At 39.5% G+C, this 13982-nt stretch overlaps 2 protein-coding genes across 2 annotated transcripts; one reads left to right on the top strand and one right to left on the bottom strand.

The window, feature by feature from the left end:
- The first annotated feature begins 146 nt into the window (after positions 1-146).
- LOC114558235 (putative nuclease HARBI1) lies at positions 147-1382 on the top strand. Its single transcript, XM_028582066.1, has 4 exons — positions 147-582; positions 662-777; positions 878-989; positions 1066-1382. The coding sequence occupies exons 1-4, from the start codon at positions 147-149 to the stop codon at positions 1380-1382; spliced, it is 981 nt and encodes a 326-aa protein (XP_028437867.1).
- A 2298-nt stretch (positions 1383-3680) lies between these two features.
- LOC114558234 (uncharacterized) lies at positions 3681-8724 on the bottom strand. Its single transcript, XM_028582065.1, has 5 exons — positions 8589-8724; positions 7606-7932; positions 6265-6576; positions 4051-4204; positions 3681-3941 (listed from the first exon to the last, which is right to left on the bottom strand). Exons 1-5 carry the CDS (start codon positions 8722-8724, stop codon positions 3776-3778), a joined length of 1095 nt encoding a protein of 364 aa, XP_028437866.1. The 3' UTR covers positions 3681-3775.
- Positions 8725-13982: the final 5258 nt, after the last annotated feature.

Genomic DNA, 13982 nt, shown 5'->3' with positions numbered 1-13982 from the left:
TTGGATTGTTTAGTTCTTCGACACTCATCCTGGACTTGCTGTCATAGCAACAGGTGCGCAATCTTAAACGAACAGGCTTATTTCATGTCAACAGGATTAGATCCCGGCTATATAAACGGAGGTGATATGGGAAGTCTGTCGCAGCCATGTCTTGTCCGTTTTTACGTCAGGAACATGTTGCTGATGGTGCCAGAATAATTCAAAGAGCTTTTCGAATCAATCGCATTTTGCGAGATCGACAGGATCCTTTAGCGCAGCGCGATAATCTATTGATTGAGAGATATTGTTTTTCTCGGGAGGGTCTCATCTACATTATAAACTTGTTGGAGCCACACGTTAAAAGTTTGACTGGTCGGAGTCGGGCTTTAACAACTGCACAAACAGTTTGTATTGCTCTGCCATTCTTTGCGAGTGGCACTTTCCTTTACACCATTGGAGATGCCGAAAACTTGTGTAAAAGTGCTGTATGTCGTGCCATTCGCAAAGTTTATCTGGCACTCAAACAGTTTTTAGGGGGTTTTGTCGTATTTCCAAGCCACTTAAGACCACAGGCTGTGAAGCAAATTTTTTTTGCCATTGCAGGTACATAATTGTTAATGAAGATCATGCAACCATGATCATGCCAAAAAGTAGCCTGGGATTTACAGTATTTGTTCCTCAGGCTTCCCTAACGTGATTGGTGCCATAGACTGCACACACGTCCCCATCAAGGCCCCACCTGGCCCCAATGAAGGGGATTTTGTGAACAGAAAGGGATTTCACAGTGTAAATGTGCAGGTAAATTACTATTATAATTCTTAATATTCCAGATTAGAAATATATATATATAAATAATGTAATCAAAAAGTATGCAGTTGATGGATTACCAATATTTTAGATGGTGCGTGATTCCATGTTCCACATCACAAATGTGGAAGCCAAATGGCCTGGTTCTGTGCATGACTCCAGGATTTTCAGAGAGTCACATTTATGCACATTATTTGAACGTGGTAAGGAAAAGATTATATTTCAAGCTCACTTTATTACATAATTTTACTCTGAGCCTAACAAAACTGCATTTTCCAGGTGCTTACGACGGGATCCTGCTTGGTGACAGGGGCTATGCCTGCAGGCAGTACTTCATGATGCCATTCCCTGACCCAAACCCTGGACCACAAAGCCGTTTCAATACAGCTCTAGCCAGGACAAGGGCACGCATTGAAATGACCTTTGGGCAACTAAAGGGAAGATTTCAGTGTCTGAAGGGTCTGAGGGTTGCACCTGACAGGGCCTGTGACATTATTGTTGCATGTGCCATCCTGCTCATCATCATCATACTATCTCGAGGCCTCAAGATAGTATCTTGTGGCCACGAGATAGTATCTCGAGGCCACAAGAGATAGTATCTTGAGGCCACAAGATAGTTATAAATAATTTATTTGACAAAGTGGGACCAGGGGGTCTCCGTAGGTTTAGTCACCAGCAACAACATGTAGCTCAGCTTTGTTCTAGTAAGTTATACACCGTAATAACGTTTAAAACAATCAGCTGAAGCCTCCGGAAGTGACGAGATAATTACTGCACGGCGTCTGTGAAAGCTTGCTGCACGTTGTAGCCTACGTGAGAATTTGTACAATAAATATACCAATAATTAAAAAATTGTGTTTTATGCTTATGTTTGACTTATTTGCATTTGTTTTGACTTGTTTTGTTGTTGAATAAAACTACTTACAAAGAGAAGCATTTTTTTTAATTTATTTTCCACTCATCGTTATTTAAAAACGCAATTTTCTAATGTTGTGGTTGATGAATGTTAATAGCAAAGACTAAAGGGAAAAAACATGAGCATATGTATGTGTGGGACTTAGTTTGATTTAACATCACACTGCATTATTAGTTTTAAATAAAAGACTTTTTTTTTTTGGTTACATTTTTATTAGCACCATTTATCATTCAGACATACAGAACAGATTCCACAATATGAACCTGGTAATATTGGATGCTGCACAGAACAGAGAAACACAAAATGAGCAAATAACGGACTTTTTTGAAATATCAATTTATGCTAGGCCTAACATATTAATTAAAAATACCTTTATTCAGCCTATAGATGTTAAGAAAAAAGCACGGATGACAATAATGGAAAGTAGCGTATGATGTTACGTGTCATTGGGCATTTTTAAGTGGTTAGCCTATATATAAATCTTGATTCGTAGTACAGGCCTCAGCTCTTATCATGGTTTATTTGTATTTCTTTTAATGTTATTATTTCGGGTCTATTTCGGCCAGAAGTCCGTTCCAGAAAGCAGGTTTAGTGAAAACTCTGAGTTTGTTAACCCTGAGCTGAAGGAAACTCTGGGTTTTTCGTTTCAGAAAGAGAGGTAACTTAACCTCAGAGTCAGTTACTATGGTAACTGAGCCTATGAACCTAACCTGGTCGGGAGCAGTTTTTCTTCAAGAAACTCATTTCCTCATTCATTCATTCAGTCTGTATCAGGCGCATTTTAATGCAGTTTGTTATCTGCATAAATAAAAAAACGTATTGGTATATATTTTTTTCTCAAACATGTCATGTCCTTTTGTCAACGATCCTGTTGATTAAAAAGCTGTATTCATTCCCAGAGAGTTTATGTCTGGAGATGATATTGAGTCCCGACTATAGATGTATTTTCATTTCCACATAACTGATTTGAGAGGTATTTTTTTTATCACAGTCCATTAGATAGGCCTATGTAGATACCTTATCCGTCCTCATATCACTAACATCAACCATCGTGGACAGGCACGAGATACTATCTCGAGGCCTCAAGATAGTATCTTGTGGCCACGAGATAGTATCTTGTGGCCACGAGATACTATCTCAAGGCCTCAAGATAGTATCTTGTGGCCACGAGATAGTATCTTGTGGCCACGAGATACTATCTCGAGGCCACAAGATAGTATCTTGTGGCCACGAGATAGTATCTTGTGGCCACGAGATACTATCTTGAGGCCACAAGATAGTATCTTGTGGCCACGAGATAGTATCTCGAGGCCACAAGATAGTTATAAATAATTTATTTGACAAAGTGGGACCAGGGGGGCTCCGTAGGTTTAGTCACCAGCAACAACATGTAGCTCAGCTTTGTTCTAGTAAGTTATACACCGTAATAACGTTTAAAACAATCAGCTGAAGCCTCCGGAAGTGACGAGGTAATTACTGCACGGCGTAAGTGAAAGCTTGCTGCACGTTGTAGCCTACGTGAGAATTTGTACAATAAATATACCAATAATTAAAAAATTGTGTTTTATGCTTATGTTTGACTTATTTGCATTTGTTTTGACTTGTTTTGTTGTTAAAAAAATAAATAAAACTACTTACAAAGAGAAGCATTTTTTTAATTTATTTTCCACTCATCGTTATTTAAAAACGCAATTTTCTAATGTTGTGGTTGATGAATGTTAATAGCAAAGACTAAAGGGAAAAAACATGAGCATATGTATGTGTGGGACTTAGTTTGATTTAACATCACACTGCATTATTAGTTTTAAATAAAAAATGTGTGGTTACATTTTTATTAGCACCATTTATCATTCAGACATACAGAACAGATTCCACAATATGAACCTGGTAATATTGGATGGTGCACAGAACAGAGAAACACAAAATGAGCAAATAACTGACTTTTTTGAAATATCAATTTATGCTAGGCCTAACATATTAATTATTATATTCAGAATGTCAGATTTTGAGTTAAGGGGCCGTGTTCATTTCACGGAATTCTGTGAGACCAGGTTGACCAGTGTAAACTGTAGGTCAATTTACTAACCGGGGCGTTCGCCTCACATGAACTCTCCTCTTCTTCTTGGTACGTTTGTGTCTTGCTTTAGTACATTTGAGCACTACGCACAGAAATATCAGTAAGGAAGCAAAAGAACCCCAACGCAGTAATGTATACCACAAAGGCACTCCTGTCCATTCTCTGTATAAAAAAACAAAGATTTGATTAGTGACTGCTTTTCAGGCAACACTTGTGGATCCATTTTAAGATATATTAATGAACAAATCTAAAAGTTATAGTACAGTCTAACCTGTTGAAAAACATATATTGATCAGTTTGATTGATGAGTAAAGAACTGTTTCTTGTGTCCGATTGGATTTTCACGGTAGCTTGGCACGTAGTCACAGGTGGAGTTTTGACCGTGCTGGTGCTCATTCTGTCGGCACAGTCATAAATGGGTTGGCCTGATGATTAAAAGGAAAAATATTGCAAATATTGAGTTTGTACTTTGCAATAGGGATTTCACAACAGCCTCAAAAACACATCATACCTTATCAGTGCATTCTATGAAACGTGTTATTTATTGGTATGATTCATTTATCTTTAAAGGTCCCATTACATGGTGCTCTTTGGATGCTTTTATATAGGCCTTAGTGATCCCCTAATACTGTATCTGAAGTCTCTTTTATATAGACCTTAGTGATCCCCTAATACTGTATCTGAAGTCTCTTTTATATAGACCTTAGTGGTCCCCTAATACTGTATCTGAAGTCTCTTTTATATAGGCCTTAGTGGTCCCCTAATACTGTATCTGAAGTCTCTTTTATATAGACCTTAGTGGTCCCCTAATACTGTATCTGAAGTCTCTTTTATATAGGCCTTAGTGGTCCCCTAATACTGTATCTGAAGTCTCTTTTATATAGACCTTAGTGGTCCCCTAATACTGTATCTGAAGTCTCTTTTATATAGACCTTATTGGTCCCCTAATAATGTATCTGAAGTCTCTTTTATATAGACCTTATTGGTCCCCTAATACTGTATCTGAAGTCTCTTTCTGGAAATTCAGCCTTGGTGCAGAATTACAGCCACCAGAGCCAATCCCACAATGAGCTTTCCTTAGGACGTAAGGTAAGGTAAGGTAAGGTACTTTATTTGTCACATACACGTACATGTAGCAAAATTTATTCTCTGCATTTAACCCATCCCTCAAGGGAGCAGTGGGCAGCCAATGACAGCGCCCGGGGACCAACTCCAGATCTGAGCCAGTGCCCTGATCAAGGGCACTGACTGGAGAACCTAGTACATGTTTTTTGTGCCATTTCTGTGTCTGTAGCTATTGAGGAGGAGAGAGGGGGGGAGGGGTGGGGGGGTGGGGGTGTGGTGTGGACTTGACCAACTGCCACTTTGACTTCATAAGGAGCAAGACTCCAGATCGGCCCATCTGAGCTTTCATTTTCTCAGAATACCCAGGGCTCGGTTTACACCTATCACCATTTCTAGCCACTGGGGGACCATAGGCAGGCTGGGGGAACGCATATTAATGTTAAATTAAACTCATAAAGTGAAATTTTCATGCCATGGGACCTTTAACATGTAAATCTGATGGCACATTTGTAGAAAAGCGAGACAATCCCATTGAAAACTGGTGCGGTGTATGTGTCCTGGGTCAGATGGTCAGGTGGTAGGCCTGTGCACTGCTGTTTGCCCAAACAGCCACTAGGAGTCACCAAAGTCCAATCCTGCATACAAGGGCTTCAATCCAAAATGAGTCTGTCTAAACAGGAGGGTTTTTTTTTGTTGTTTTTTCAATCATTCTGAAAAATAGTTTAAATATAGCTTTAATTGGACATTTTCAAAAAAGTTAATGTTAAAATCCTATATCAGGATGGTCTGATATCACTCGAGTGACAGTCTGGGTGTGGTGTGCTATCACTCTGAGGTGAAATGAGTCTGTCTAAACAGGAAGTTTCGTTTCTTTTCCGATCAGCCTGAAAAAGAGTTAAAATATAGCTTTAATTGGACTTTCTCAAAGCCTTTTAATTCCAAATCCTACATCAGAATGGTCCAGAAAAAAAGAGTTAATATCTAACTATCTAGACTGTCACTCAGGTAATATTGGACCATTCTGATTTTAAAATGAAAGGCTTTGAAAATGTCCAATGAAAGCTATAATCCAGTATAAACAATAAACAGCCAATGTCATTTAAAAAAAACAATAATAAAAAACAATATTCCCAATGAAAAAGTAGGGTTTTTTTCTGCAACCAATGGCTGAGGAGTATATTTAGATAGATAGATAGATAGATAGATAGATAGATAGATACTTTATTGATCCCCAATGATGTCAGTTGTTACTGACATCACAACAGTAGGAAAAAACAGAAGTGTGAAAAGTACATTGACACAGAGGAAACAGAGCCACAGCAATAGCAAACCTGACTTGGAAATGTTGAGTCACTGGAACACACAGACAGACGTTACACTTTGATATTTATAGTAGAGAATACATAACATCTGTTCTCACCCTGTATATGAACGACGTAGATACAGCTGTTGTATGCAGGCAGCAGAACCTGCACAGAGAGGATAACACTCCGCTGACTGCTTATGTCATTACTGGCAATGCAGTAATAGTCGCTGAACGTTTCCACTGTGCCACAGTGTAGGTATAAGTCTGACGAGTGGTGAAGCAGAAAATCCTGGTGGTGTGTGTACCAGGCGTAACGAACGCCAGTGCCCTTTGTGCAACCACAGCGCACGGTCACTGGCTGACCCCAACATGTCCGCCTGTCCACCAGAGAGCCCAAGGGCTGGAGACTGGGCTCAGATACTGGAACTGGCACAAAGAAGAAAGCAACGGATTTAGAATGCAGCTTGACAACAGGACTACAAGTCCATAAGCAGTACATAAGTGTCGTAATGACGGCTACAGGATATTACATTACATTACATTACATGTCATTTAGCTGACGCTTTTATCCAAAGCAACTTACAATTGCTATATATCAGAGGTTGTACGCCTGTGGAGCAACTAGGGGTTAAGTGTCTTGCTCAGGGACACATTGGTTGATGTATCGCAGCGGGACTCTAACTCAGCTCTCCCACACCAACCAAAGGCACGTGTCATAGCCACTGCGCCATCACCACCATCCTGGATACCATTCCTACCACATTCAATACAAAACTTTTTAGCACCTCAACAATGAGTGTTAGATAAGATTCATATACTGTACATCACAATACTGGACTATAGTGCAACTTGCACATACATAGATTTACTTACATCTTTATAAATACTAGTAGTATTTATAGTATTTATATTTTTTAGTAGGAAAAAAGGTCCAAGGCTCTTCTTGTGAAAAAATAAATAACTAAAAAAGCCTTTATTTAAATGGCTATTTCATATTGAAGTCTACATTAAGAATAGAACTGGGAAGCAACACACGCGTATCGGCACAAAGCGGCCTTTTAAATCTATGTTTGCCTTCTTCATGATTTGCTTTGCACTTCCGAGCGCTCCAGAATTTTCTTCTTAAGTTACTATTTGAGTAGGTCGTACATTTTTATTTGCCACTTGCATATACGTTTGTACATTCTTTCCTGTGTATATTTTTTGAGTAGTTGTTCAGAATCAGAATCAGAATCAGTTTTATTGGCCAAGTATACTTACATATACAAGGAATTTGACTTCGGTAGGTGTAAACTCTCTATACATTCAACAAATAGACATAGTTCTTGTATTCTATCCTATTTCTTATTTCTTGTATATTCTTAAATCTGCTGTGTGTCTTATAGTTGCTGCTGTAGCACTTAGTCTAATCTAATAAAAAGAAAAAAACTCATGTTGTGATTGGGGGATTCTTACCTTCAGTGATGACCACATTGACTGAAGTCATGATGTCAGCATACACTTTGTCAATCCCAACCCAGTATACTCCAGCGTTGTCAAGTTGGAAATCTGTGACTTTCACAATCAGACCTATTCTTCCTGCATCTATTATGTGAGCCCTGTGTGTATTTTTAGTTTTACTTTCTGAATCTACCAAAATCTCACAGGTGCTTCTAGAATCCCCTCGGCACCAGTACTTTTTACTGTACCGGAACCGGCTTGTGTCATACTTGCAGATAAGAATGAATTGGCCTCCAATAAATTCCTTTATGTCCCTTCTGTCACACTCGAGCTGAAGGCTTGCTGAAAGACAAGAGTCAAATTAGAATGAAACTGCTCATAGCCGCAGCAATGCACTGGTTTCAGGTTGTTGAAAATACTCAACTTTCAATTTAATTGATCTCATTTCATTTTTTGACACAGATTATAATCCTGAGCAATGAAAAATCTAAATTCAAAGTGGGTTGGCTTGAGACATTTCCCAACGTGAAATAAAATTTGTGTCTGTAAATATCATAATATTTTTTGTGTGTAACACATTTCCTCATCGTAGGCAGATTACACACATTTCACATATGAAGTAAGAATGATTACATGATGATAGAATATAACATAATGAAATGGTTATCATAAACACATCCAAAAAATCACGCACTTATAAATATGGCACAGTTACACCATGAGGACTAAAGAATATTACAGAAGCTTACATACATATATTTTTTTATCTATTTCACTTACTAATAAAGATAGATTTATTGATAAAATTACAGTTTAATATTAAACTTTGTTTTTGAAACAGATTTTTAAAAAAAAAAAAAAAACTGCCCCTCAAATGGCATTCTAATCTTCTTTCCATTTTTCAAAAAGAATAGAAATTATTATCCCTTTTAGACACTTTATGATATAAAAATAGCATTATGAAAATTAATAAAAGTTGCAAATCATAACCCACTCACCATGAAAAAGCATAATCAGACACAGTGTCCTCATTTTGATGTTTGAAGTCATGGGCATGAAATGGTAACAACTGTGATCAACACTCAGGAAGCTGTAGAGATGGACTGTGGTGATCGTAGCTTCCTGTAGGTGCATTGTGGTTTACAGAAATGCTTTCGTGTGCTGCAATTCCCTGAACACATCTGTACTGTGCTGTAGCACCTTAATGCATTTACAGCCTTGGTTTCATAACTGGGGAAACTGGCATTTTCAGTGTGGCCACACACATCACAATTTGACTTGTTTTTCCACCTTTGAGCTGATCATGTCACTCGGTCACTTAGATTGTCCGACTGTGTTTCTATTTTGTCACTAACGAAAGTTACGAAAACAGGAAATCACACGTGAAATAAACTTTTTAACAAATGGAGTTTATTGTAAACCAGTGTTTCCTGTATGTTGATTTGCCCACGGCAACATGTCTGCCCCCCACGGTATCAGAAATAGGGCTGCATTGTTAGAGTGCATGTCGGAGAATGGCGCGGACACACGCTTCACACCACGAGCGGGCACGCGAGTCACTCAGCAGAAAAAGGGAGAATGGAAAAAGAGATGCTGTCCGGATGATAAGCCAGTTGAGATCGTGTGTGTACGTCCTTGAGAACTGTAAGTTGTATAACTTATGTTGTCAGTTCATTTTAGCCTGGTCTTGCAAATTTAAGTTAAGTTAACTGGTGATTTTTGTTGTTTGTGTTCTTCACCTGCGAGCTAAATTGCACGTGGCTGTTGATTCAATAGCGATTGCTGAACGCCCTTGCTCACGTTTGTATTTTAGGTGCATTATTTATATGATGAAGTAGTTACACTGCATTAAGATAATGTCATTAATAGTGGGTTTATTGTTATTTGCTACAGAATGCCTAGCCTATATGTCAAGATCAAACTTGGCTTCTATTGAACAACTGAAAAAATGCCTCATTGTGAGTGTGAATAGAGGTGAATAAATATATTTGTTTGTGTTGTAGCGAAGTGTCAGTTCCGTTTCATAAGGGGGGGGGGCTTGGACCTGACCCCACTGCTAAAAAAAATCCTAAAGGAAACACTCGTAAACCTAGGTAAAATGTAAATAGTTATGTTACTCAGGTAGGTCAGTAATGAAGCTAAGCGTAAATTCTTTCAGGAAGACTTTGAATATCTGCAATCACTGCTCTCTCTTCCTAAAACTATTCAGCTGTTTAGAGGAGTTCACTTTTCAGTAAACCAACCAGAATTGACCACAAAATTCATGATCCAATCACAGCATTACATTGCTGCTTTAAATCTTGTTTCTCTCTCTGCTGCTGTTTAGGGCTTGGTTCTGAATGTCAATACTTTTATGGCACCGAAATAAATACTCCAATCCTATGAGTATCGAAAAATTATTTATCTTTCAATGCCAAATTTCGGTTCCAAAAGCGTCTGAGCGCGTAAGCGCAAGCTTATCTGTCCAGTGGCGTAACGAGTCAACACCGGGCCCCTATGCAGGATTGTCAAGGCGGGCCCCCCTACTACAGCACGGGATGACGGCGCAATGTCCACGAGTAGGCTACCATGAATAGGACAGGAGAGGATCATAGAGACATCGCATATATAACAACAAAAAAAACAATGGTGAATGCGCACCATAACACATAAAAAATTTTTATAAAAAGATTTCAGGGACTTTTTTTGAGATTGTTGCAGCCCAAAATGGCTGATTTCACGGGAGCTTTTGTAAAAAATTGCGATAAAAGTTGCGATGTCTTTTGTATGTTTGTTGCAATGAAGTTGCAGAAGACAACAAGTGAAAGGTGCAAAAAAAAGTTGCAATTATTTAAGAGACTTAATTATATTAAGAGACTTTGGGTTTTGGGGAGAATAATAGATATTACTATTAATTAATTACTCAGGGCTGAGATTTCCTAGGAACCTTACCAAAAAGATTCAGGATGCTGCAAATGTTGGTATAATATGAAAATGGCTGGTGGATTTAAGACAAAAAAAATAATAATTTATTGAATGAATCAAATATGAACATATATGTCAGTGGCTTGTTGATCTTTACATTGTTCGTTAATTTCATATCCTGGCCACACACACACACACACACACATTCATACGGTTTGATAAAGTACTTATTGGACTTTAACTTATTATTGCACTTACAATAACGAGCGTAGCTGTCCTCAATTTAGGTCATCGTGTCGTCTCATCTGCGTTTTTTCCTGCATCCGTCTTATGTGATTGTGTGTGTGTGTGTGTGTGTGTGTGTGTGTGTGTGTGTGTGTGTGTGTGTGTGTGTGTGTGTGTGTGTGTGCGTCAGTCGCGGGGGAGATGGAGCAGCAGCCCCGCCCGCTGCAGAGAGCCGACAGTATTGCAGCAGCCGCTTCAGACTTTGGAGTGAAGAACCGTTACAGCGTACATTAATGTTAAAATGTGTACATGTTGGCGGTCTGAAATGTTTTGCACGGTCTTTCGCTGTACGTTTTGTTGGTAAATGTGAGATGTTCGATTCACACACACACACACACGTCTCCTCTTCATAACAGAAACAAGGAAATTAATTTGACCCGTTCTCACCATTGACATATATATATATATATATAATGGACCAATAGACCCCGTTGCTCTGGACGGAGACCAGTGAAGGCTATTAGAAGCACTTTTCCGGTGATCTATTGCTTTACTGCGCAGCCTCCAACTGACAGAGACAACGTAAATGTGACGTGAGCAACGTGTCTGAAAGTTGTAAGTCTTCTGGTAGCTGTGCCAAGAGAAATCTCAATCATTCCCAATCTTACAGAGACAGAGAGTGTAGGTATATGTAAGGAGATAACATAAGCACAGGCTAATTATTGCTAGTTAACATTAGTAATTAAACCTATACATCTAATGTAAGTCGAAACTGTCTGCGAGCTTCTCCTGTACTATACGGTAATTCCTCGGTAAGTCGCTTGGTTATGACACAATCGTTAGCCTATTTTTACAAAAACGTCTGCTACAGAGCCATAACGTGAGGTACAAGGTAATGGAGCCTTTTATACATTGTCGTGTTTCTTTAGAAATAAACAATGGACAAATAGAGTCTTTAAACGCTTCAGATGTAAAGTTATTCACAGTCAAGTGACGTAAAAAAAAAATGGCGGTCAGTGGAATGCTAACAAGAGGTGATACCTTTGTAGCAACAAAATGGCGCCATCGGAGGTTCGCGTTCTGAAGCGAAGCTTAACCCCTTGGTTCTCACTCCCGCTTGGTCAGTGGCTGCACGTGGGACTGCTGGGATTGTCGCGAGTAATGAAAATGCGATAAGGGGCCCCAGCTGTCAATCAATATCTTCCAGTGATGCGGGCCCCTGATTGGTCCAGGCCCGTAAGCACCGCTTAGCCTGCTTACCGATAGTTACGCGTCTGTATCTGTCCTCTCTGCATATTGACACAGAGCGGAGCTCCGACCGACACACACACACACACACACGGTTAGGTGTGGACGGAGTTTTGTTGAAGTTTTGTTGAAGTCACAGAGAGTCACGGTTGGTTTCAAGTGTGGTCACAGTTTTTTAAAACTTCACGCAGACAGCGTTTGCTGCGATGTGATATTAATGGCGAGCCGAAAGCGGTCGCTGTGCTGTTGACGTTACACTTCCTCTTACTAGACAAGCAGGCACAACGGTGGTTTCTCTGCCCTGATGACTGACTGACAGGCTGAGCTTGCAAGGCAAGGCACTTTTAATAATGCTACTCTGCGGGATCAGTTTTATCAGAATTTTTTAATTTTGATAACTGTTTTGATTCACAATTAAGGTGGAAAATAAAAGCTTTGTGTTTAATGTATTTTTGTTGATGTTGAAATGGATTTTAAAACATATGGTATCGAAAAAATTATCATTAGGAACCGGCATCGAAACTGAGGTATCGAAATTGGCACCGGAACGAAAGATTTTGAACGATACCCAGCCCTAAATCTGTTAGCTGTCATTTCAGGCAAAACGTGCAACCCTCCTCCTCCCCTTCCACCTCCAGTCACCAGCACCCGGGGCACCCTGGGTCTTCCTCCAGCAGAACGTTCATCAACTACTTCGATGTGGTCTTCGGGCTCCTTTGCCCCCACCACCAGTGTCTAGACTCCATTGGGGGGATATGTCTGGTTTCTCTACTCCTCTGTAAAAATATTTTATAACGATGGAGTCTAATCTCCAAAGACTCTGTATATTTCATATGCATATGTTCAATAAACCTTTGCCTATCTGCAACAAAGTCTCTCCTGATTGAAATGAATGCAGCGTTTGAGTGAGCATAGTGCGTGGTGGGTGCAGACAAAACACAAAATCTTAATCCAACAAGCTGGTGGGAGGAAGAGAGACGTAAGAGATGACGGCACTTTACTCAGGTGGAATCGCTTTCAATTTCAATTCAAGTGCTCATATTATGCTTTTTGGCTTTTTCCCTTTCCTTTATTGTGTTATATATCTTTTTTGTGTATGTTATAGGTTTAAAAAGTGAAAAAGCTAGGGCTGCCACCTCTTAGTCGATTAGTCGACTAATCGTTCGTTTTGGTCTTAGTCGACTAAGATTTCTTTAGTCGATTAGTCATTTTTTATGCTTATTCATGCTAAATTAGTTATTTCCAAGAAACTTCTGAGCACATTTATGGTAAACACAAGATTTAAAGTGGTGCTTTTGCAGGATTAATTGTGGAGAAACTCAGTTTTACAGATGGTTAATTAACTACATTTATATTGTGCTTTTCTAGTCTTAACCACCTCTCAAAGCGCACAGCTCTGTCAATTAAATCAACTAATCGATTAGTCAACAAAATCCTATAAGTGTTAGTCGACTAAGAATTTCTTTAGTCGAGGACAGCCCTAGAAAAAGCCCAAAGTCCCCCCCAAAGGGACTTACCATCTCCAACAGAAAACACTGTTCACAAACTGCTCCAAACAGCTCTATTGTAGTCCAGCTTTACTTCAGAGATGAACGTGCGTCACGTTATAATGCTCTCCTAAATGCTAGCGTGGCACATCTTCATACTCTGCTTCTGATTGGCTAGCAGTGTTGTTGAAGTTACTTTTAAAAAGTAGTGTTTGCTCGTTACTCATTAAAAAGTAATCCTTTACTTAGTTACCCCCTATGGAAAGTAACTTTTTGAACGCACATCGGCAGGTTATCCACACAGCCACGATGGTCCGTGCATTGTCATAGACACATGCAGCCTCTTTTCTGGAAGTCCTTGCGTGTCCGTGCGACCGACACAAGTCCACAGCGGTCCGCTGCGTGTAGCCTAGTCATGTATGAGCCCATCTCCACCGCATCCATCTGTGAGGTTGTCAGCTTTGTGTCTGCGTGGCATGCTCTGTTTGTAGGACGGCCGATTTAACCGCCAGTCCTCAGCGATGTAGT

Source organism: Perca flavescens, chromosome 7 (assembly GCF_004354835.1).
Source record: "Perca flavescens isolate YP-PL-M2 chromosome 7, PFLA_1.0, whole genome shotgun sequence".
Classification (NCBI taxonomy): domain Eukaryota; kingdom Metazoa; phylum Chordata; class Actinopteri; order Perciformes; family Percidae; genus Perca; species Perca flavescens.
Note: the sequence above shows the minus strand (reverse complement) of the source record. Positions and strands in the feature narration are given on the sequence as shown.